Source organism: Vidua chalybeata, chromosome 1, assembly GCF_026979565.1.
Source record: "Vidua chalybeata isolate OUT-0048 chromosome 1, bVidCha1 merged haplotype, whole genome shotgun sequence".
In the NCBI taxonomy this organism is placed as follows: Eukaryota; Metazoa; Chordata; class Aves; order Passeriformes; family Viduidae; genus Vidua; species Vidua chalybeata.
Genome location: NC_071530.1, coordinates 79,460,222 through 79,481,811, shown reverse-complemented (window position 1 = coordinate 79,481,811; position 21,590 = coordinate 79,460,222). Strand labels below are relative to the sequence as shown.

Sequence of the window (21,590 nt, the reverse complement as noted above, 5' to 3'; positions counted from 1 at the left end):
AAGAAAGAAGGGTGGAGAACAGGAAAAATACCATAACCAATAAATGCTTATTCTTGGGATCTATGAATTATAGAAAACCCAAAAGTAGTACTTTATGGTATAAAAAGGTATTTTTACTGAAGAATATGCAGTCTGTTTTTGGGTATTTTGATGGGTTTCAGGGCTGATGGAAGTAGTTCTTCCTATTGTTGCTTAGGATGAAACAATGCAGGATGATTTTCAAGCTGTTTTAAGTTGCTTATTTTTACTGCCCTTGCTGTAGTCTTCATCAATTTCACTGTGGAAAGAGATTTCTCCAGATGGTGGTTTGGAACAAGAGCCAAAGGACATGATCTAAAACGTTATGTTCCAGCTGTTGCTGCACAGAATTTAGAAGCTACTGCCTTCCACTTGATCTGTATTTTGAACAGCAAAATAAGTAAGATTGTTTACAGATCTTGTTGTTAAAACAACTGCGTGTCAAACCAGTCTTTTGTAGGAGGTTGGGTACCCTCCTGATAGCCCTGAAAGTTTAGACCCCTAGGCCATGAGTGTCTGTAGCAACAGTGAACAGGGAAAGTGCCTGACTGCAGTGAGAGCTGTGTGCTACTGATGGACACCCTGACAAAAAGGTTTGCTACCTCAGCAGGGCAGTGAATTGAAGTATCACAGCACTTAGAGATGGATGAGCAGTTCCCACCAAAACAAATGAACTTCCAACAATGTTGGCAGGGCAGCAAGAACAAATTGAACATTGCTAGAGGGAAAGAAAAATTTAGGAACACAGCTCTTCTCATTTAAAAGAGGAAAACTGGTCAGATTTTGATAGTCCCATCCTAAGTTGCAGTTGGAAAATGGATGCTTGCACATTTCATAGGATCAAAGGGTTGGAATCTGGTTGGAAAGGACCTCACTACATGGATAATTCTAAACTTCTTGTTACACACTTAAAAGGAATTCACAGATTTTTAGCAAAGATTTAGCATTTGGAATTTTCCTTAACTTAGATTCTTAAGACAGTTCTGAAATAGATTTTGCAGCATACACCTGAAGTGGCTAATTTTCTGGTAATTGCTCCTAACTGAGGAATAGCTGAGTATGCCAGCTTCCAAGAAGAGCGAGGTTATTCAGTCAGTGAAGTTGATCTTGTCTGAGTATTTGCTGTCAAGTACACTAGCAGTCTTCTATTGGCCCACATCTCTCTGCATGACATTGTGCTTCTCCCATAATTTGCAGAGATGGGAGGTGTGTCCTGCTGTCAAGACAAAGAGGAGAGCTGTTGAAAATGGTAAGAGAGAACCTCTTAACACTTAGAAAATATGCCAAAACCTGAAAGTGACTTAAAGCTAGTAACCTTCTAATGAATCTCATTTTCTTATTTCAAGACAATTTCTTAGTTGTCTGCTTCTGTGAGGTCCTGGTTTCCTGCATACCAGCTCAGTACAGATGTGGTGCAGTTCCCCACAGCATGTATAGAGAGTGCATAGAATGCAAAACAAAATGGGAATAGGAGGCACATTTCTGTGAGCTGTTGTGATTAAAGTGAGAGTTTGAAGGTATAATGTTTTTTGATGAATGGGTCTTGAGCCTGATCAGAGCTGCAGGGAGTCAAAGGTGTACTCCTGTAGTTGCTTTGAATTCAGTCCTAGGATCTTGACATTAAATGACTACATTAAATACTTTGTGTAAGCTCATGACTAAGGCTGCTGGCACAACTGAAATCATGCCGCTTCCATGGTATGCACCTAAACTATCCTCGTTGAAGTCCCCTGGTGATTTTAGAATCTGGACTGAGAAAAATGAATGACAAGGTTACTAATGTTGCCTGGTGATCTGTATGCCATGAAAAAAAAACTGCTGATAGTTCCTTGTTAGCTCTAGGAAGAAAGATCTGCAGTCTTAAAGATGCCATAACTGGTGTACCTAAAAGTTAGTGTTCCTGAGATGATTTTGAAGCTCATCATCTGCAAGCTCATGGAGCTTGAGAAAAGATAGGAGAATTGCAGTATTCGCCATAATTTTCCTGAATTCTCTTGCTTTGTTGCAATGTGAAAGATGGTGTGAGATTTCTGAGCAGCACTGAATGTAGGCAATGTCTATAATGGGAAGCAGTAACAGTGCAGTTGGTGAATTGACAGCTCTGATTGCTCTATGAATCCTTTACTTGCATCCAGAAGTTAAGCCTACCATAAAAGTGAAATTGGCACTTCAAATACTTGAGTTAAAATCAAGGAAAGCTATCAGTAATCGCATCATGCAGTAACTTTAGTTAACCTTTTGCTTGCCTTTGCCACCCCTTTGGGGTATATTCTCACTTACTGATGGGTTTTTGCCATTTGCTGCTTATGAAAGCTCAGTTTTCTTTATCATCTTTGTCTTAGTAGTCTGATTCCATTTATGAACCCAAAGACTTAGGGAGTTCTGCGGTCATTTTTTCTGAATGTGATTGAAAAAATAAAAGAATCTAATGGTTCTGCTGACTTAATTATACTGATTTCTCTGTGTTAACTTCAGAATAAGAATATAGAAGTTTTCTTCACAGTGGCTGCTTGTGAATCTCCTCGTATCTTGTTTAAAATTATTTCTCACTGATTAACATCTTATTTAGAAATCTACTCACTGATTGATTTTTTTAAAGCCTCTCCATATTAAAATGGAGAACAGGAACCTGCTTTGTGCTTTCTTTCTCGACACTTGAAAAATGTGGGATGTAGTGTGTAAGTTAACTTGCAGCTGAGGTTTAGCATACACAGTTGTTAACTGATAAACAAACTTGAATAAATCTGTAGGATTCTGGTATTTAAGATCATCTTTAAAATCTTCTGGGATGTCATCATCTTGTGATATGGGGAATGAATAAGGGTAAATAATGAAACCCTAATCAGTCTGTTATGCACTAATCTAATTACATTTGAGCTTCTCTATACCTCTTATTTCCCCCCCTCCTCCTGCTTGATTAACTAAGAAGCAATTTGTCTTGAAATGTAGTTAGGATAGTTGCAAAATAAAGGGAGAATAGCTTAGATTTCAGTGTCATGTCATTGATATAAGTCATGCTTTGAAATAGAAAAAATGCTAAAGACATCAACATCTTGGATTCTTTTTGCTTAAATGTTGATTAGCTACAGTTTGGAGATTTTTCTGTTCCAAGATAAGGCTGAACACAAAGGGACTGACCAGTGGTTGCAAGGAGTTGTGGAGAATGGTTTGCAGTTATGACTCCCTTGCCGGGGTGAAGGACATTGGTGCTTTGGTTGAGAAACTGTGTCCTTCCCACCCATGGAAGTTGTTCTATCTCGTCTTTTAGCAGCTATTTCTTTTCACTTAAGACTAACCTAGATCAGTCCAGTTGTTACCCAGTAACAGGTAATTAGCAGTTCTGAGTGCAATTTCTATGTGGGTTTTCTTTTTTCCTTCCTGTAGATCTTAGCATAGCACATGGATTTTTGAGCAAAAGTCTATTGGATTAGGTCCATTGGAGTGAATAGAGTACTCTGTTGGAAAATAACTCACTGAAGGATGTTCCTTCGATCCAGCATAGGATTTCTTTCAAATAAGAGGTGGGGGTTGAAGTCTGATGCTAGAGTTAGCAACCTGGCAGATGAGGCACTTGCTTTTTGCTGATGACACAACAGGAAGTCATTCTGAAGTCTAAAGAGAACCTAAAGCATCAAAGTAATCTGGGTTGAATTTGGCTTTTTTGTTTGTGCCTGTTCAAAGATACTGTTTTTATTTGCAAGGTGAAAAGCAGTTGTGTCATTAAGAGTGTGAGTTTTTAGGATAAGAGCATTCCTTTTTGGCGTTTGTGTTTTTCTTCAGCCACATTTCAGAAAAATTTCAAGTCAGTTGTGTGTGACAGCAATGGATGAGTCTTGGTCAACATTTTGGTTAAGAGATACTGCTCTTAGTCTCAATTTGAGTCTTTTTGTTGTCCTAATTTCTGTTCCCATATTTTATGTTTGTTGCCATGACTGAACAATGCACATCACTGAAGCTACCTCTGAAGTAAACACTTCAGTATTCTTGGGGGAGCCGTGCTTCTTGGGGAAGCTGTTTTCAACATTGGTTTGTATCACAGTTCTGTAATCAAGTTGTTACCTCAAAAGATGTGTGTAAGGTAATTTTGTATGCTCCCCTGAATTGTGTGGCTGACTAATTAGTGATCTTCGCAGTGCAAGATGATTAGCACAGTTACCTGGTTTCCTTCAGCCTCAGCATTAATCCTGCATTTGTCCGGGTTGTGTGGATTGCCACACTGAGTACCTATTTCCTGTTACCCCTCTAAAGGTGACTTTCTTGATGTGTTTCAATACTGGGAAGTTTCAGCAAGCTGGGTATCTGGGGAGGAGCTGAGTTCCTGGAATGCTGTGAATTCTAGGCCAAAGGGGGCCATGTTACACAGGGTTACTCTCTGTCCTCCAGGGCAGATGGACAGGCAGCTCTGCAGCCAGGTTGTCACCATGGGATTTGGGAACACTTGCAGTCCAAATGAGAAGGGGCTGTCCTGGCCGTTCAAATAAGGGACTCTCTGAAACCTCGTAGGTTGATATCTCTATCCCAAAATGTTGTATTTTCATGGGTCTTTTAACTTGGATAAGATTATATATTGCAGCAAGATATCTTAGCTTCATACAGCGTGAGAAAAAGGGTTAATATAGATAAGTCTGCTGAATTTGGCTACTTGATGGTGTCTTCAGGCTCTGAAGTTGTGGGGACAAAGAGAAAATGGCGTGTTTGTGGGGTAGACTTCTTAATTTTCCAATGTATAAAATGTTTAGGTGACTGTTTCTTGATTCCATGTTGTAAAGGTCTTTAGTTGTGTGATACAGCATTTAAATAGCTGTTTTTTGATAAGGTTCTGTTTAGTAGGAAACTGTATATGATAACTCAAGGGATTGCATAATTGTGTAATTCTTCATGAGGGCTGGGGGGAACCTCCGATATTGAAATGGACTACATAATCGTGTTACTTATTCTACTGAATATACTGAAATTAATTATTAATTAGCATAATTTGAGCTTCTTCCCTCTTTGCTGGTAGTTAGGCAAAAGCACGTGTACGGTGTATGTTACAACAGAAGGGCATCTACTCCCTACTAAAAATGTGAAACTGTGAAATGAGTATTCCTTTAATAGGTATTGAAAATATGAAGGACGATTTTCCAGTTTAAGACTGAAATGGTCTTTAAAAGACGTAGGATTTAATATGGAAAGCAACGCTTTTAAAATCAGAGTGCCTTTTTTTAGGTGGAGGAGCATAAATACGTGCCGTAGGTGCATATTGTGCTTCCAAAGGGAGAAGCGTGTGCCGTGGGAACGATAGCCGCTGGAATCCCGTGCTTGCCGAGCCGTGCCGTGGGGATCGGGGATCGCCGAGGGGATCGGGGGTCGGGGATCGCCGCGGTGCCCGCCCGTGGCTGCGCGGGGCGGGAGCTGCGGGCACTGCGGCGGCACCGCGGCGGCGGGAGCTGCAGCCGGCCGGCCCGGCAGGGATGACATCACCCCCAGGAACATGTGATGCAGCCGGCTGGCGCGGAGGATGCTGAGCTGTGGAGGGAGAGATTGGTGCAGATATTTATGGCATTTCATTTGAGTGTGGTAAATGCCTTTTAATTTTTTTTTTTCTAATTAAATCCTCAAATCCTCACATCCACGAATGTTTTGTGGAGAAGAGGCTTTGAAAAGGGGGAGGGAGGACCCACCCCAAGCCCTTAAGACCTGCTTATATTGCTGGTTTTTGTTTTATTTTTGCTTCGTTGGAGATAAAAATGATACTTTCCTGCCGTATTCACCCTCCTTGCTCCCCAGCATTCTTTCATCTGTTGTAATCCCCTCAGTCTTTTCAGTTAAGCTTTAACACTGCAGAACTGGAATAAAAATAGACTGTTTAGAGCAGCAGGAATATGATAATCCAAGGCAGTCAGCCTTAAGGATATGCAGATGCAGAACATGAGCCAAGCACTAACGTATTTGCTAGGGTGTTTACCTTGAGCGGCCCCTTAATAGTCAGAGAAATGTTAGCTAAATGTTTCTCGCTTCTTACATGCCACAGGCAAAGTAAAACCGTGCAGCTTCTGCGCATCATCATCCGAGGTGAAGTAGTTTAAGGGCCTAGAAATCTGAGCAAGCAATTGTGGTAACATCAGTGTCTTGGGTAATTTTGAGCTAAGAGAGACAGCAAAGTACGGCACTAGTTTCTGCATGCTTTTTAGGTGAGGAGAAAGTGTTTTCTACCTCTGAATTTACTGTAAAGAAAAAGAATTGCCATGGTTGATATGAAAGCTGAGCATGCTACATTGGCATTAAGCTTATGGTGAGTAGCTCAAAGCACATTAAAAAAAAATTAACTCTGCAAGTCTGCCTGTATGCCTTAGCAGTCAACGGAAGCCCAAATATTTCAAGGTGGAAAAGGGTATTTGCTGTCTTTTTAGGTGACTTATTTAAGCCCAGGCTTTTTCTTAAAGCTATTTAGAGTTCTAGTCCATAACAAACAGAACTGTAATAGGAACAAAACTGTAGGCAGTTTCAGTAAAAGGCTGATAACCATAGCCAGTTCTCTGGAGGAGTAATAATGCATGAGGTTCTTTTCACTGTGTCTTACACTCTTGAGAGCTTAAGTGCAAACATGAAGTAAACCCTGCACTGCTTTGCCAGTCTGGAGTTGCTGCGTAATTGCAAAATACTGTCCATCATGTTGAAACCCTCCATGCTATGTGGTTGACCAAGGAACCAGTTTTCCTGGTCTAGCCTTTCTGAGAATACGTACTGAATTTTGGGATTGTTTTTGGTCGGTGATATCCATGGAAAAAAACAAAGAACTAGCCAGGGAACTTCCATCTAGCTGGAAATTGATTTGTTTTGTTTTCTTTTGTTTGCATTCTGTGAGTGCTGAGATAATGCCCTGGTTGAACACTTCAGTTATGGTGAACTTGAGGGACCCAATGCTGACAGACATTTGTCTGAGCACGTTTTAAAAATCCCCAGTCATGGATAGGCCATAGTCTTCCATAGGCAATCTTATGTGCTGTTCACAGTTCTTTCCTTTACAAAATTTCCTGCTGTCTAGTAAACTTCTTGCTGTAATTCTAAGCTTTTAAATTCTGCAGGTTTTTGTCACCAGTAGGCTTTATGTGTTCTGAGGACTGCCACCACATCTTCCTGCAGTTCTTCAGGTGAAACAGATGCATAGACGATGGCATGCAAACACCTGACCATCTTTGTCCCTTGGGTGTTGTGCTTGGTGCACCCTGGGTCTGTTTGAAGGGTAGTGCCCATAACTAGATACTGTAGTGGCACAGAAGTCTTGGTACTGCTCTGTGCAGTGGAAGACCTCCGAGGTAATTTACATATGTGATGCCCTCAAATATAGGTCTTATATTACTTGATTACACTAGTTTGATACCTTCAAGTTTTAGTTTAGAGGTGCACAGCTTTTTCATTTAAACTCAGAACCTGAGACCAAAGGGTATGAAGCATTTGGATATTTTTGAGGAGGAAAAGTCTTAACAGCACTTTTGTGCTTCAGTAGTTATAGAGAAGCAATGAGCTTCCCACTTACCCCAGCAGAGGTACTTTCTTCGGATATAGGATTATTTTAAACAGACATGAATCCAAAGAGACCAGGAAGGGTTGTACACAAAAGTTAGTTGAAGATGTGTCATCCAGTTCTATTTATAAGATGAACAAAATCCTATTGGCCAATATGGCCAATCTGTATTGTACAGGTGAAATATAATGTAAAAAAATGCTTCCTAAATCTTCCTTGTCAAAGAAGGAAGAACTTTAGAATTTGGCCACAGAACTAGAGTAGTAGAAATAGGAAGCAGAGAAGGAGGGACAAGCAGCTTTGCAGCATTGACTGTAATCACTCACCTTGGTCACTGTGTCATATCCCATGTATGTACAGAGTTAGTATGGTAAAATGTCCTCTTAGTTGCAAAATGCTGCTCCTGTCAGGCACCAGAAAAAATTCTGCTTACAGAAGTGATTTAAGAAACGTTGCATGTAAATAGTGTTGGGGATTTTTGGTGGGTCTTTTGTGTTTTTTGGGTGGGTTGGGGTTTTTTTGGTGGGGTTTTTTGTTTGGGTGTTTTTGTTTGTTTGTCTTTGTTGTTGTGGGATTTTGGGTGGGGTTTTTGGTTTGGGATTTGGGTTTTTTTAAATGGTAATTGTTCTAAGCAAACCTACTTCTTATAGCTTGATACTCTTTATCCCTGCTGGGAAAAAAAAAAAAAAAAAGTGGGATTTGGAATGCATAAAAGCCATGGGATCCATATGATAGTTTTTATTAACTGATGAAAAAGGCTAATTCTGGAGTCTTGTTTTCTACTGAGGCTTGCTAACAGGCCTTGCTATTTGAGTTAAGCTGGTCAAAGTGATGACTTGCCATTAATATATCTTTAAAGTTTAGTTTATTTTTGGACAGACTTTTATTGTAAGGTTATCTTAATTCCTGTAATCATAACATGCAGAATGTATTCCAAAGGTAAATGTTTTTTAGTGCATTCATTAAATGTAGAAGCTAGGCTTGTCTGAATTTCTGACTAATCATCTTCTCTTCTTTTTTTCAGGGTTTCGCAAAAATGATGAAATGAAGGCTATGGAAGTATTGCCAATTTTAAAGGAAAAAGTTGCATACCTTTCAGGTACAGTTTTTTTTCTCTTGAAGAATGCCCATCTGTGTTGTTAGTAGCATGTAAAATGGTATTTTAAATACTTTAAATATCATTACAAAGTTCATGGAACGCTAGGGCAGCACTGATTCCTGTTGGATATCCTAAGCATAACATAAGCGTTTTGAAAGGCATAATAAAGGAGGTATGTTTTCTTGAATGTGGAACGTTGCTGGGTTTTGTCTTGGTCATGTTAAGTCCTGCATTCCCCCTGGCCACACATCATTATTTACAGCAACTTAGAACCTTCTGTACCAACATCATATTCCTTTTCTTATTTCTGGTTCTTTGATGGGGAATTTTACAGAGATGCCTTTGTTATTGACCCATCTGCAGCATATTTTGGAGAAATATGTCTGTTGCAGAAGTGAACTTCAGTTGCCTGTCTTTTGAAGCACACTTAGTATTTTCATGGTGAACTGACTTAGCATGTAATTTTAGGTAATTCCAGCATGCACATTGAATTTGGTTGGTTACTGAACAAGGAATAGCAGGAGAATTTAGCAGTGGGATTTATATGAGTTAGTATCATAACTTAGTCTATAACATTATAAGTAACTTTACTTGGTGAAATTATGGGCTGAGGTGCTTATTTTTGTAAACTGCTTTTTGGTGTGACTTTCTGTTGGGATTAAACACCATCATTCTCTCAGCCACAATCTTAGTGTCAAATGATTTAGAGGACAGTCTCATATTTACAGGTGTTTTTTGGGTAATTTTTCAAGAATGCCAAAAGTAAAGCTCTTGTCTATAAATATTAAAACATATACAATTATTCCTGCAATTGTACTCTTTAAGAGTGTATGGATACTCTTTGCTGTGCATAGATGCTGACACCTGCAAGTACAGCATGTAGTACATAGTACTTTATCCTGTCCACTCTGCCGAGTAAAGTAGAGGTACAAAGCAAAAAGATGTGTGGATGAAGGTTTTTCTTTGTTTATTTTCTTTTTTTAATTTTTTTTTCTTAAAAGATCCTAGCAACTGTAATGAGTAAGCCCAATTTTCCTGGTAGCTTGGGAATTGTAGTACTGGTGAAGGCTTGCTTAGAACTCTTATTTTTAGAGGGAAAGAAGAGGAGAAAAGGGGGTTAAGCACAATATTTCAATCTCTCCTTACTTTTTGGAACTTATGTAATTGAATGAAAATGAAGTCAGTTTTCACTCCAAAACCTCTGAATTTTTAAGTTGTCCAGTACTTAGTTTAGACCCCTTAGAAGGGACCTGAAAAATGATGGGTTTTTCTAATGTTAGTTCGTAAGCAGATGGCATTCTGAAAGGCTTTAATTCAGTGAAAGTGAAATGGGCCAAATGAAAGATGAAGATAAATTTAAGGGGAGATGATAATTTGTGAACCAGAACAGAGGAGGTGTTGGCAGAAATAAATGGTTGCCAACTTGCCTGTGTGAAGGTAGCAACTCCTAATGGAAGAATGGAGCAAACAGCTGTGGGCAACAAGACTGGCTAAAACTGATCTGCCAAAATCCATAGTTTCACATTTCCCTAGCAAGTGAAACTCAAATGGAACGAGATTCATTAGTAGTGCAAATGAATTAAGAAACCCTTAAATACAACAACCTTCAACAGTACTCTTCAGTGTATTCTTCTCCTTCCCCCAGTAAAGTAGCACCACCACTAGAACTTAACCACTGTGCAACTAGAACCGTGAAGCTTTGTACCTGGGAACACAAAGATATTTGTTCATTTAGTTTCATTCATTTGGTTTACTGAACAGATTTTCACCTAACTGAGAAGCAAACTGCTTGAGCACTGGATGTCTTACCACTTGAAACAGTTACATCTCTAGGCTTTTCTATGGATGCATTTTTTTTTTTGAGTAAAATTTAAACTGAAACCTGTCAAAGTACAAATAGTCACATATCTCTATACATACCTAAGCAAGGAGAGCATTTTCTTACAAGGTGCAGTTATCTTGGTTTTATATAAGGAAATAGCCCTTGGTAACTTGTCTTGCCATAAAAGCCAACTCTTTAGCTTTCTTTACCAGAGTACTTTGTAACTAGGTTAAAAGGTATTTCTTAAAAATGCACTACTCAGCCTGTTGGATTTTAGTGCCATTTGGAGGCCATCGAAAATACTGCTGTTAGTGATGTGCACTAAAGAGAAATGATGCATGTTAGGTGACTCATGTGAGTTACCAGATAGATGTTTGTGTGACACACTTTGGCATAAACAGAATATCTCGATAGTGGGGTGCGGCAGTGTATCAAAGGAAATGGATTAAAATGGAAGTCTGACTGATGAAAGCGGTAGTAGCGTAGTATGTTTTTGTTAAACATTAATAGAAGATTGAGTTGGATAAAGACTATTGCAAGACAGGAAATTCCCACTGATGCCTCATGCATTGTTGCTTTTAACTTTCCCATTTGTATATGACACAGGAGCATCAGGAACAAAGGAAATGAGAGTTAGTTATTGTAAAAGGCCTAAGAAAGCTGTCATTAGAGCTGATGAAAAAAACCCAAGTCTTAGGGACTTTTTTTTAAAATTATTATTTGCTACGTGGTTTAAGACTGGATAGTCAAGTTCTTTTCATCTAAAATCAAGGCTGTATTAATATATTACTCACCTAGGCCCAGAGTTTGTCCAACAAAGTTTGTCTCTGATGTACAAAAGTTTCAGGATATGATTTATCAGAAATTTAAGCACCATTTTAAAAAATGGGCTTCTTCTGTGACGTACGTGGAGTTGGAGCCAACTGAAGGGGCATCCAGAATGACATAAAAATGCCATATTGAAAAACTGCATTATACAGGAGTTGCAGAGTGGGAAAGTCCTGGAGGACTGGTCTGAGTTGACTGCATGTAACAGGACATTTGCATAAAATGCTGAGAGTGTTAAAGACAATTTAGCTTATGCTTTTGCCGGCTAGCTGCTGCTTTTTAAAGAATACCCACCCTAAGCAATTTTTCTGGGGACTGGAGTCAGTAGCACTTACCAGTTGAAACTGGTAGACTTGAAGGTAGTGGCCTATGGTGCAATGAGGAGAGAGATCATTAAGGGCTGTAGCAGGCTGTCAACTACTCTTGGTTGCCTTGGAACCCAGTGATGGCTCTGGAGCTCAGCAGTGGCCTCGGCTGTGGAACTCTGTCTTGTCATTTATCATTCCTTTCTCTTACAGCTGCTGTCTTGTTTTTTTGTTTTGTTTTTTTTTTTCCCTGTCATTTGCTATGTGAAAATCCTCAAAGCTCTCTGCTTGGCAAGTGAGTCAGGATGGTCAAAACTTGCCTATCTCTATTAGAATGAAACAACTACATTTTTCATCTTATGTCTCACTTAAGAGGGTCATGGAAGATAAGAATATGAATTTCCTTTTGAATTTTGCTTTCTGGCATTGTAGCTTGATGGAGATTCAAAGATGCTTTTGCCTCTTTTGAGTTTCATTTAGTGTCTGACAGGGAGCATGTCCAATGTAGACAATCTCTAGAGACTTTGACAGCCAGGCTTAGTGTCTTTGGCAAACACATGCTAACTGTGTTGGAGGGGATAGTGATGAATTTTTGAGTGACTGGTATTATTTATTGGTTTTATATTTATTTTTATCTTTGCTTGACCTTCCTTTCTAAGTAATTTTTTAAAAACTTTGTTTAGCAACATGGAATCACAATGAGAAGCTGATTTGAAATGAGAAATTCTGGGCTGAAGATGGTGTTTTTCTGCGTTTCCATGGGACAGGAGAAAACAGTTGACACATCTGTGGTTGAAAACATATATGTGAAATTTAGCTTGCATGAATCTGTTTGTGCTATTATAGATGTGTTGATAAAGACATCCTGCTGGGCTTGAATTTGGTGTTTAGCAATAGTAACATTTTGTTGTCACTAGCAAGGGGTTGGATATAAAATAATATTTTACTATTTGACTATAGCAAGTCTGTGCAATTTTAGGGTTGAGATGAATGCATTTAAGTGGAACCACTTACGTCAGATTTTTTGCCTTATATATTAAGTGGATTCAGAATTTCCTGTGTCTCTAACAAAATTAAAAACTATAAACTGACAATTGGGAATCTGCAAATCAGAACAGGATAAAAATACAAATTCAATGGTTAAATAGTTTCCATCTGCTCAATCTCCATATTGAGTGTGAAATATTATACACCTAAATTCTCCTAGTAATTAGTTTAATTACTGAATTCCAAGATCATTTAGGTTGGAAAAGGCCTTTAAGAGGTCTTAAAGGTCTTTGATTCTGGCCCTCAACCTAGCACTGCCAAGTCTACCACTAACCATGTCCCCAAGTGCTGCATCTACACATCTTTTAAATGCCACCAGGGGTGGTGACTCAACCACTTCCCCAGGCATGATGCTTGACAGCTCTTTTGGTAAGAAATTTTTTCCCAATATTTCATCTAAGCATTCCCTGGTGCAACTTGAGGTCATTTCTTCTCATCTTGAAGCTTGTTACCTTGTAGAAGAGAACAACACTCACCCCACTGCTGCCTTCTTTCAGGGAGTTGCAGAGAGCAGTAAGGTGTCATCTGAGCCTCCTTTTCTCCAGGCTAAACAATCCCAGCTCCCTTAGAGGCTCCTCATAAGCCTTGTCCTCCAAACCCTTCATCAGCTCTGCCTCCCATCCCTGGACACACTCCAGCACCTCAATGTTCTTGTAGTGACTGGGCCCAGAACTGGACGCAGGATTCGAGGTGTGCCCTCACCAGTGCCGAATACAGGGGGATGATCACTGCTCTGGTCCTGCTGGCCACACTGTTGCTGAAACAGGCCAGGATGCCATTGGCCTTCTTGGCCACCTAGGCACACTTCTGGATCCTGTTCAGCTGCTGTCAATTGGCACCTCCAGGTCCTTTTCCTGACTAGACAGATTTCCAGCCTCTTTTCCCCCAGCCTGTGGCGCTGCCTTGGGTTGTTGTGATCCAAGTGCAGGTCCTGGCACCTGGCCCTGTTCAACCTCATACTACTGACCTTGGCCCATCAATCCAATCCTGCCCAACCTGGCATCACCTGCAAACTTCCCCTTTAACAGTCAACTTTCTTGTCACCATCATTAAACTCTAGACAATCACTCCTAATGTTCAGGGCTACCTTGCTGACTCTCCTTCCTTGTCTATCAGTTCTGAAGGGTTTACAGCCATCCATTGCAGCATCCCAGTTGTGCAAGTCATCCCACCGTGTTTTCATGATTGCAGCTATGTCACAGTTTTCCTGCTGCCCAGTGGCTTCCAGGTCTTCCTGTTTTTTGCGCAAGCCACGTTCATTGGTATAGATGCACTTCAGCTGGGCTATTAATTCTGTCACCTTTTTGGGGGCAGAAGCTGTAATTCATGATTGCAATAAGAAGCCCAAGTGCAATCAAGAGAGATGTGATTGAAGTCTCTCCCTGAAAGCCTTGATCATTCTCAGGTGCTTCCATGCTTTCTGACACATCAGTATCTCTTACATTTTGGCTGCTGCATGGATCTCTGTTCCTACTTCCTGTGAGATGGCAGACTGAAAGACCTTGCTAGTTCACCATTCTTCAGACATTGGTGTTCTGCCTCTGTGCTGATCTCTAGCAAGCATGGCTTTATCAAGTCTAAAGCTCTTTCAGTGAGCCCTGATAATTCCTGTGCAAAGATCCTTTTCCTCTTAGGCAGGTGTACCTTGTCTGTCACCAGCAGGCTCAATGTCATGTAAACCAACCCATGATCAGAAAACCTAAAAATCTCCTGCTGACACCAGGCTCGGAGGCAGGTATTGATCTGATGACTCTTCCCATTTCTTCCCTTATTCCCTGCAACAGGAAGCACAGAGAAAGCACTACCTGTGCTCCTGATCCTTCAACCAGTCATCCCAAGGCTTTCAGGGAGAGACTTCAATCACATCTCTCTTGATTGCACTTGGGCTTCTTATTGCAATTTCTTTCTATCTCCCTGAAGTATGGGTTAATAATAATGGATTTTTCCCAAGGGCCATACCAGGGTAGAAAGCTTTCTCATCACATCTTTAACCTTGGGCTCAGGGAGGCAGCAGACTTCCTGAAGAAGTTGGCACACTGGGCCTTTGTTTCCTTCAGAAGGTAATCTCCTATGACAGTGATCCATCTGGGTTCAACCTACTCACCTCCTCCCTGAGCTCTGTCACTAAGCGGAGGAGCTCCTCTACCTGGGCACATCTCCCACAGCTGTGCTCTCTGCTGCCATATCATCTAAATACTTGCCTACAAAGTAGCATAATTCTGTATTTAAATTAAACCTGTACAATTGCTGAGTCAAAAATTAAATACATAACAGAGTGCCTTTGCTGGAGATGTCACACTACCAGTCAAACTTGAAGGTGAATGTAATGTCTAAGTGCAATGCTCTGCTTATTCTTTGTTTCAATTTTTTTTATTGCATTTGCTTTTTCACTGTAGGAATTGTGGCAATATGCTGATCAATACTCCCAAAATGTAATCTTAAGTTTGTCTCAAAATGACAATGTTGTCATTTAAGTTGAAATCACTTCTTAAAAGTAGATACAGAAGACTAGTTCTGCTAAAAATAATTAATTTTATGTTATGCTGTGGGGTCTTCTAACATTTTTAATTTTTCAGGTGGCAGAGATAAGCGTGGAGGTCCCATTCTAACATTTCCAGCTCGTAGTAATCACGACAGAATACGGCAAGAAGACCTTAGAAGACTAATTTCATATCTAGCGTGTATTCCTAGGTAAGCGATCATCTGTTAACCTCTAAGGCTGTATAACAAAATAAATGGATTATGTTGCAGTACTCCCACAAGCTAGCAGACTGAGTGAGTTAATAACATCAGCAAATCAATACCAAGTTTTGTCATTTGCTATTTTCAAATGGCTTTTTGGAAGAGAAATAATTACTCTGCCTTGTAAAAGGAAGGCAGCTGGCAGAAGGGCTGATGTGCTTTAGCTAAAAGTAGTTTGTGTCTCAGAAATGGCACTGCCATGCCACATTGGTGTTGCTGTGTTGAAGACTGAAAATACAGCTCAAAGACTTTCAGTACATCAATAATTAGAAACATGCTGGTTGTTGTTCTCCATATGCCTTGTGTGGAGTGCAGTTAGCACAGGACTCCTAACTCTTATTTGTGTTAGGTAAGTCATAGTGTCCCAATACAGCATGGAAATAACCAGGAGAAAGGTATGAGAAATTGCTTGTAAAGGTCTCAGATAAACCTGTGGAATGATCTGTTGAAGTACTGATATCATTGCATTATCAGCAATTCAACCTATGAAATGCAGTGAGTTGTTTAAATAAATTGGCAGAAGTCAAATCCAGTGCTAGTGTGTGTGTGCATATATACACTCCCATATATATATATAAAGTTGTATATATATATGAGATGCTTCAAACAAAAGTTATGTATTTTGTATGTATCTAAAAAACGTTCCTTCATATTCCTTAGCTTTCTGTAGTAATCAAGTTGGGAATAAAAATGATCCTAAGACTCTGACTTTAGTTCTATCTTGGAACCTGCCAGCATTTGTTGCTTGCTGGAGCAATGCTGACTGTGCTTTATCTATGACCACAAGCAGCAGTTGTCATTACAGTTGAAAGAAATTCCTTGGACAACATCCTTGAGTGCAGTATCTTCCATATTTGTGTAATGTGCTAATTTACTGAGAGTCTTTGCACTTGATGTAATCAAATACTAGTTTCTGACTGAGAAAGGTGGTTTCATAAAAGTAACTTCAGGCATCTGTCTGAGAGAATACATGGCCTCGTTTTTGCGAAGTTAACTGAGGGACTCTGGGGACTTAGAAAGGAGAACAGGAAGAAGGCTTGAAACTTTTACTCTCAGATTTGAATGGTGAGATGTATTCTAGCCATCTGGAGCTTCACGTTACTAGAGAAGTTAATAGATAAATAGGCATCAACATGTGTCCAAGAATTTTTTTAGAGGTAATTAGGGCAAGAAACAGTCTTCCTTTGGCAAAAGGTGTATGTTAGTTAGTTTAGATCAATAGATCTAAAATTAAAAGAAAGTCAGTGCATGTTTTATACTCTTTAAGCATGGCAAACTTTTGAGAATAAAAGGGAGCTTTATCAAAAGCATGACTTGTTTTCATACAAGTCAGGTTTAAGGGTCTGATTATGCAACTCTAGCTATTTAGAAGTCTCAATTGGTACAAATATCCCTGAACTTTTGGGTTGTCTGTTATTTGTTGCAGTACTGTTACTTGATGTAGCTGAAGAATCACAGGTATCAGTTGTTTGGCAAGAGATCTAAAAGCTTAGGTTGACTCAATCTCACAGTTTAACTGATTTTACAATTTATCTGATTTAAAAATACAACTAAACTTATGGCATCACCGCAGAGTGGGCCAGATATTTTAGTGTAGTTAAGACTTACCAATACATGACCTTGACTCCCTAGAACAATTCTTGTGATCTTTGGCCAAAAGAAATTCAGCTTGTGTGAGGTGATGTGGCTCCATGATGGAGCACAGAGCCGTACTGTATCACACGTTGAGGGCCTACTTTGGACACCCCAGTAGATGCATGCCTTGTGAATTAGTGGCAAGCATTCCCTGTGCAATCCTCAGTTCAATAGGATAGGGATGGGCTGAGCAGCGCTCCTACTGCCATTTGACCTTTCAGTAATGGGTCTATCTTTAAGACAGTAGTTGTTTTTTTTTTTTTTTCCTTGAATCCTGTGAGGATTTTAGTAAACATTTTCACCATGGTCAGAAAATTGTTATGTTGTATGCCTACATGTATGCCAAGCTAGTTACTTTTAATATATTTTGCTTCTGCCATTGCCATTTTTGGCATTCCTATGGGCAGGTGGGAGAGCCAGCATTTATCATGATAAATTCATTTTTCAAAATGTTGTGGGATGTTTATTCTCTCTTCTTTTCCCTAGCTTTAAACTTTTCAAAGGAAAATAAAACTTCCCCTTCTGAGGAACCCATGTTACCACTTTTTCCAGATCTCCTATATCAGTCATAATCCATCTTTCTGCAATGTAGCTAATAAGACTGAGTAAAATATGCCAGTGAAGCTTCCCTGCCTCTTGGACACTCCAAAAACCAAACCACATGAACTGTAGAATGACATTTGAATTAGTCACATCCCTGAAAGTGACTCATACTCAAACTATGGACATTTGGTCCTTTTTGATAGTCTCTTGGCTATGATGCATTGGTTTTGAAATGCTTTCCTTCCTCTGGTCATACTACAAGGTCATGTAGCAAATTCTGCTGGAAGAAAATCAGAGTTTCTGGTGGTGGTGGTGATTGTCACTTTTGATCAGTGGCAAGAACTAAATGTACGGAAGATATTGATGAAAATAAATTAAATTTTCCATTCTCAGAGGGAATGACAGAGAATTTGAGTGTAAGGTCTGTCAACTTTTGGACAGCAAAATTAAGCTTAAATTTTATAGAAACATATTGATGTGATTTTCTTCACAACCATAAAATACTTTGCTGTCCTTTAACTATTCAAAAATCAATCCTGTTACAAAAGAAATTGTCAATAAATGGGTGTCTTTCCTCTACAGACTCTTAACTCTCAGATAAAATGGTTCTAAATCTGAGACAGTTTGAAAAAGTTGCAAAGTGGTAGGTAAGAACAGTTTGCCATCTTCTGTCTTTTTAGAGGATCCCCTCAATCATTAGACATGAATATTATCATTAGTCAAATACGTGTGTGTGTGTGTTCTGAAGAGTAAATTTAAAATGTATTAGATAATGCTGCTTTACGAAATGGTAGGTTTACTGTATGTGTAAGGTGAGGGAGAAACAAGACTGGATGATGAATCATCATGCATATAAACAGTGAAAATGAAAATTAAGATAATGGCAGAATATCAGATCAGCAACAGATATAAAGCTATCCCCCACAAGGAGTTTGGCATGGGGGTGAAAGAAGCATCTTAAGAGAGTTGTGAGATCTGTTGTATATGGTCAGCTAGTCAGCAGTGAGACCCTGAGGAGACCACGTTCATTAGACAGTGTGGTGCAGTAGAGTGTTGTGTTGGAAATTGAAACACTTGCTTGATAACCTTTCCTTCTGTTTTCTGCAGTGAGGAAGTATGTAAACGAGGATTCACCGTCATTGTAGATATGCGTGGGTCAAAATGGGACTCCATAAAGCCTCTGCTGAAGATTTTACAGGAATCCTTTCCATGTTGTATTCATGTTGCACTGATAATCAAGCCAGACAATTTCTGGCAGAAACAGAGGACTAACTTTGGCAGCTCTAAGTTTGAGTTTGAGGTAATTTCCCCTATGGTATACAAATTTAGATTTATTATGTGGTTTTAAATGTTCTCACTAATGATCAGCACCTTGAAAACTCTCAGATAAATTATATTCTGGCTGGAAGGAGAGGTACTTTAGACCAATGGTGCTAGAAGAAATGTGGTGTGCTTCATGTACTTAGGCTAAGTAATTGTGTATGTTGTTGTTTATATTCTTTTTGTAAGCTCAAGAAAGATTGAATTAGGTTTTTCCTCCAAATGATAAAAACTTAGGTTTTGTCTCTTTATCTTAGTTTGCATTATGGTAATATTGATATCTCCAGAATCCAGAGGAAATCAGCTGAATAAACCTTCCTGTTTTCCTCCTGCAGCTTTGCAATACACAAAGTCAAAACTTAAAACAGTAATTGAAAGACTGGTTGCTGTTTTGTTCTTAAATGTAGTGAGGTAAGAAAGAAATGTGGGAAAATACCTGCAAGACCTTCTGTCTTCTGCTGATCAGAATTGATACGTGAAATGCGTGACAAAAGTTGTTGTGTGGACTTCATGAGCAAAATTAACAAAATTAACAAAAAGAAAAGCAAAATCTTGAAAGGAAATTTCAAATTCATTTCAGTAACAGTATTCTTTCTATTTTTATTTTTTTAGACAAATATGGTGTCTCTGGAAGGCCTTACCAAAGTAGTTGATCCTTCTCAGCTAACCCCAGAATTTGATGGCTGTTTGGAGTACAACCATGAGGAGTGGATAGAAATCAGAGTTGCCTTTGAGGACTACATTAGCAATGCAACCCATATGCTGTCCAGACTGGAGGAGCTGCAAGATATATTGTCAAAAAAGGAAATGCCTCAGGACCTGGAAGGTGCTCGCAATATGATAGAGGAGCATTCACAATTAAAAAAGAAAGTCATTAAGGCCCCTATCGAGGACCTTGATGTGGAAGGACAAAAGCTGCTCCAGCGGATACAGAGCAGCGATAGCTTTCCCAAAAAGAACTCTGGGTCAGGGAATGCAGACTTACAGAACCTTTTACCCAAAGTGTCCACCATGCTGGACAGGCTGCACTCAACACGGCAGCATCTGCATCAGATGTGGCATGTACGGAAATTGAAATTGGACCAATGCTTTCAGCTCAGGCTGTTTGAGCAGGATGCTGAAAAGGTAAGGATTGAGCGAGGAGACTATAAATGGCCGATACTTGACGGACTTGAAAGAAGTACCAAGAGTAGCTGAAAATAATAATTTTTGTCTTTGAAATTAATCACTAGCCTTTTAATGAGAAATAAGGGACTTCTTGATTGAGAGGCACTCAGGGTCTTCTGGAGTAAGAGGCATGGGATAGTACTTCTAAGCTGTAAGGAGCACAGAAGCTCTTACCAAAGAAAATTGTAACTGCTAGTGACTTCAAAGTGCATATTTTATTAAGCGTTTGTTCCAGACAGATGCCTTTGCATGCATCAAATAAAGGAGAATGCTGTATATTTTATCAATACAGATGATTACGGACTACACTGGTTTTCTTTTGAGTGATCTTTGAGAAGTGAGTGACAGGCAGTCAACAAAGCCTGAAGAGGCTGACATGGGGAACTGCTTCATTGATGCAGGGTTTGAAGTCCCAGGCTAAAAACTGATGTATCTCTTCTGACAGTGCATATGTCATTAACAGGGAACTGAGTGATTTCAGAATGTTTTGGGCTAAGCAGTCCCTTCAAATGAGAAAGCACTTGATTGTCATGGAATTTGAAGAGGAAGTATGGCAGGCAGATCACTTTTAGATGAGCTCAAATTAGGTCTATTTTTATGTAGAATGGTTTTGCAATCACTTATTATTGACTTGTTACCATGGAACAAATAGCCTTAAGGAAGGGTGGGGATTTTTTTCTTTGGGAGTAATAGTAACTAGACTATGCAGTCAAGTGGTAAGTATGTTTTTTTGTCAGAGCTTAAAGTACTCAGATTTCTTGAAGTATTTTACATAAGATTGCCTGAAATGCATGAGACCAATGGTCCATGTTAAACCAGTATTCTGCTTTCCAGCAGCTGTCACTAGCAGATGCATAGGAAAGAGTAAAAGCAGAACAAACATATAAAAACTTAACTTCTTCACTTCTTGCTTCTTCCTGTGTATTCTTTGCCCCTTACACTCATAATTTCAGCTCAGTGACTTTCTCTACACTACTGTAAAGTTTTCTGCTCTGTTTAAAAAATAAATATTTTTTTTTAAGTACCATTTAAAGCAAATGTTTACTGGATGGGTATAGCTGAAAATAATAGGGACATGTAGAGAGCTGGAAAAAAGATGAAGTTATTATCTATTTCTAAAATGATTTAGAAAATTATGCAAGCTGTTGTTCTAGTGTTGCTCTTTCAGACTCAAATGCATTTTATCAACCTTGCAGCCACTTCATTACAGCATTAGTTTTTCTGCATTATAGCATATCTTTCAGTACCATGTGAGCACCGTCAAAATACATTTTGTTAATTTTCTCATATTTTATCAAATTGCTTACATGACTTGGGCTTTAACAAACTTCTTGTGAAATATTTGAGCCTGTAGAAATGACCTCTGTCCTGCCACATGGTTGTAGAAGCTCCTATCAGTTTCTATGTTTCTGATTCCAGGAATAAGTCTATATTAAATTAACACATCTTTCTTTCGAAAGGGAAGTGTTAGGCACCTCAAAATGAGGTTGACAGCAGCTATTGTATCTGGGACAGTTTTTTTTTCTCATTAGCCAGTAAAAAAGATGGAAAAGACGG

At 39.2% G+C, this 21,590-nt stretch overlaps 1 protein-coding gene across 1 annotated transcript in view; it reads left to right on the top strand.

The window, feature by feature from the left end:
• TRIO (trio Rho guanine nucleotide exchange factor) overlaps window positions 1-21,590 on the top strand; it is a 244,332-nt gene that overhangs the window by 59,667 nt on the left and 163,075 nt on the right. The window contains exons 2-5 of the mRNA XM_053931605.1: window positions 8,550-8,624; window positions 15,203-15,317; window positions 18,654-18,846; window positions 19,479-19,991. Of these exons, the coding sequence (XP_053787580.1) occupies window positions 8,550-8,624; window positions 15,203-15,317; window positions 18,654-18,846; window positions 19,479-19,991 (896 nt within the window). The remainder of the gene's footprint in view (window positions 1-8,549; window positions 8,625-15,202; window positions 15,318-18,653; window positions 18,847-19,478; window positions 19,992-21,590) is intronic.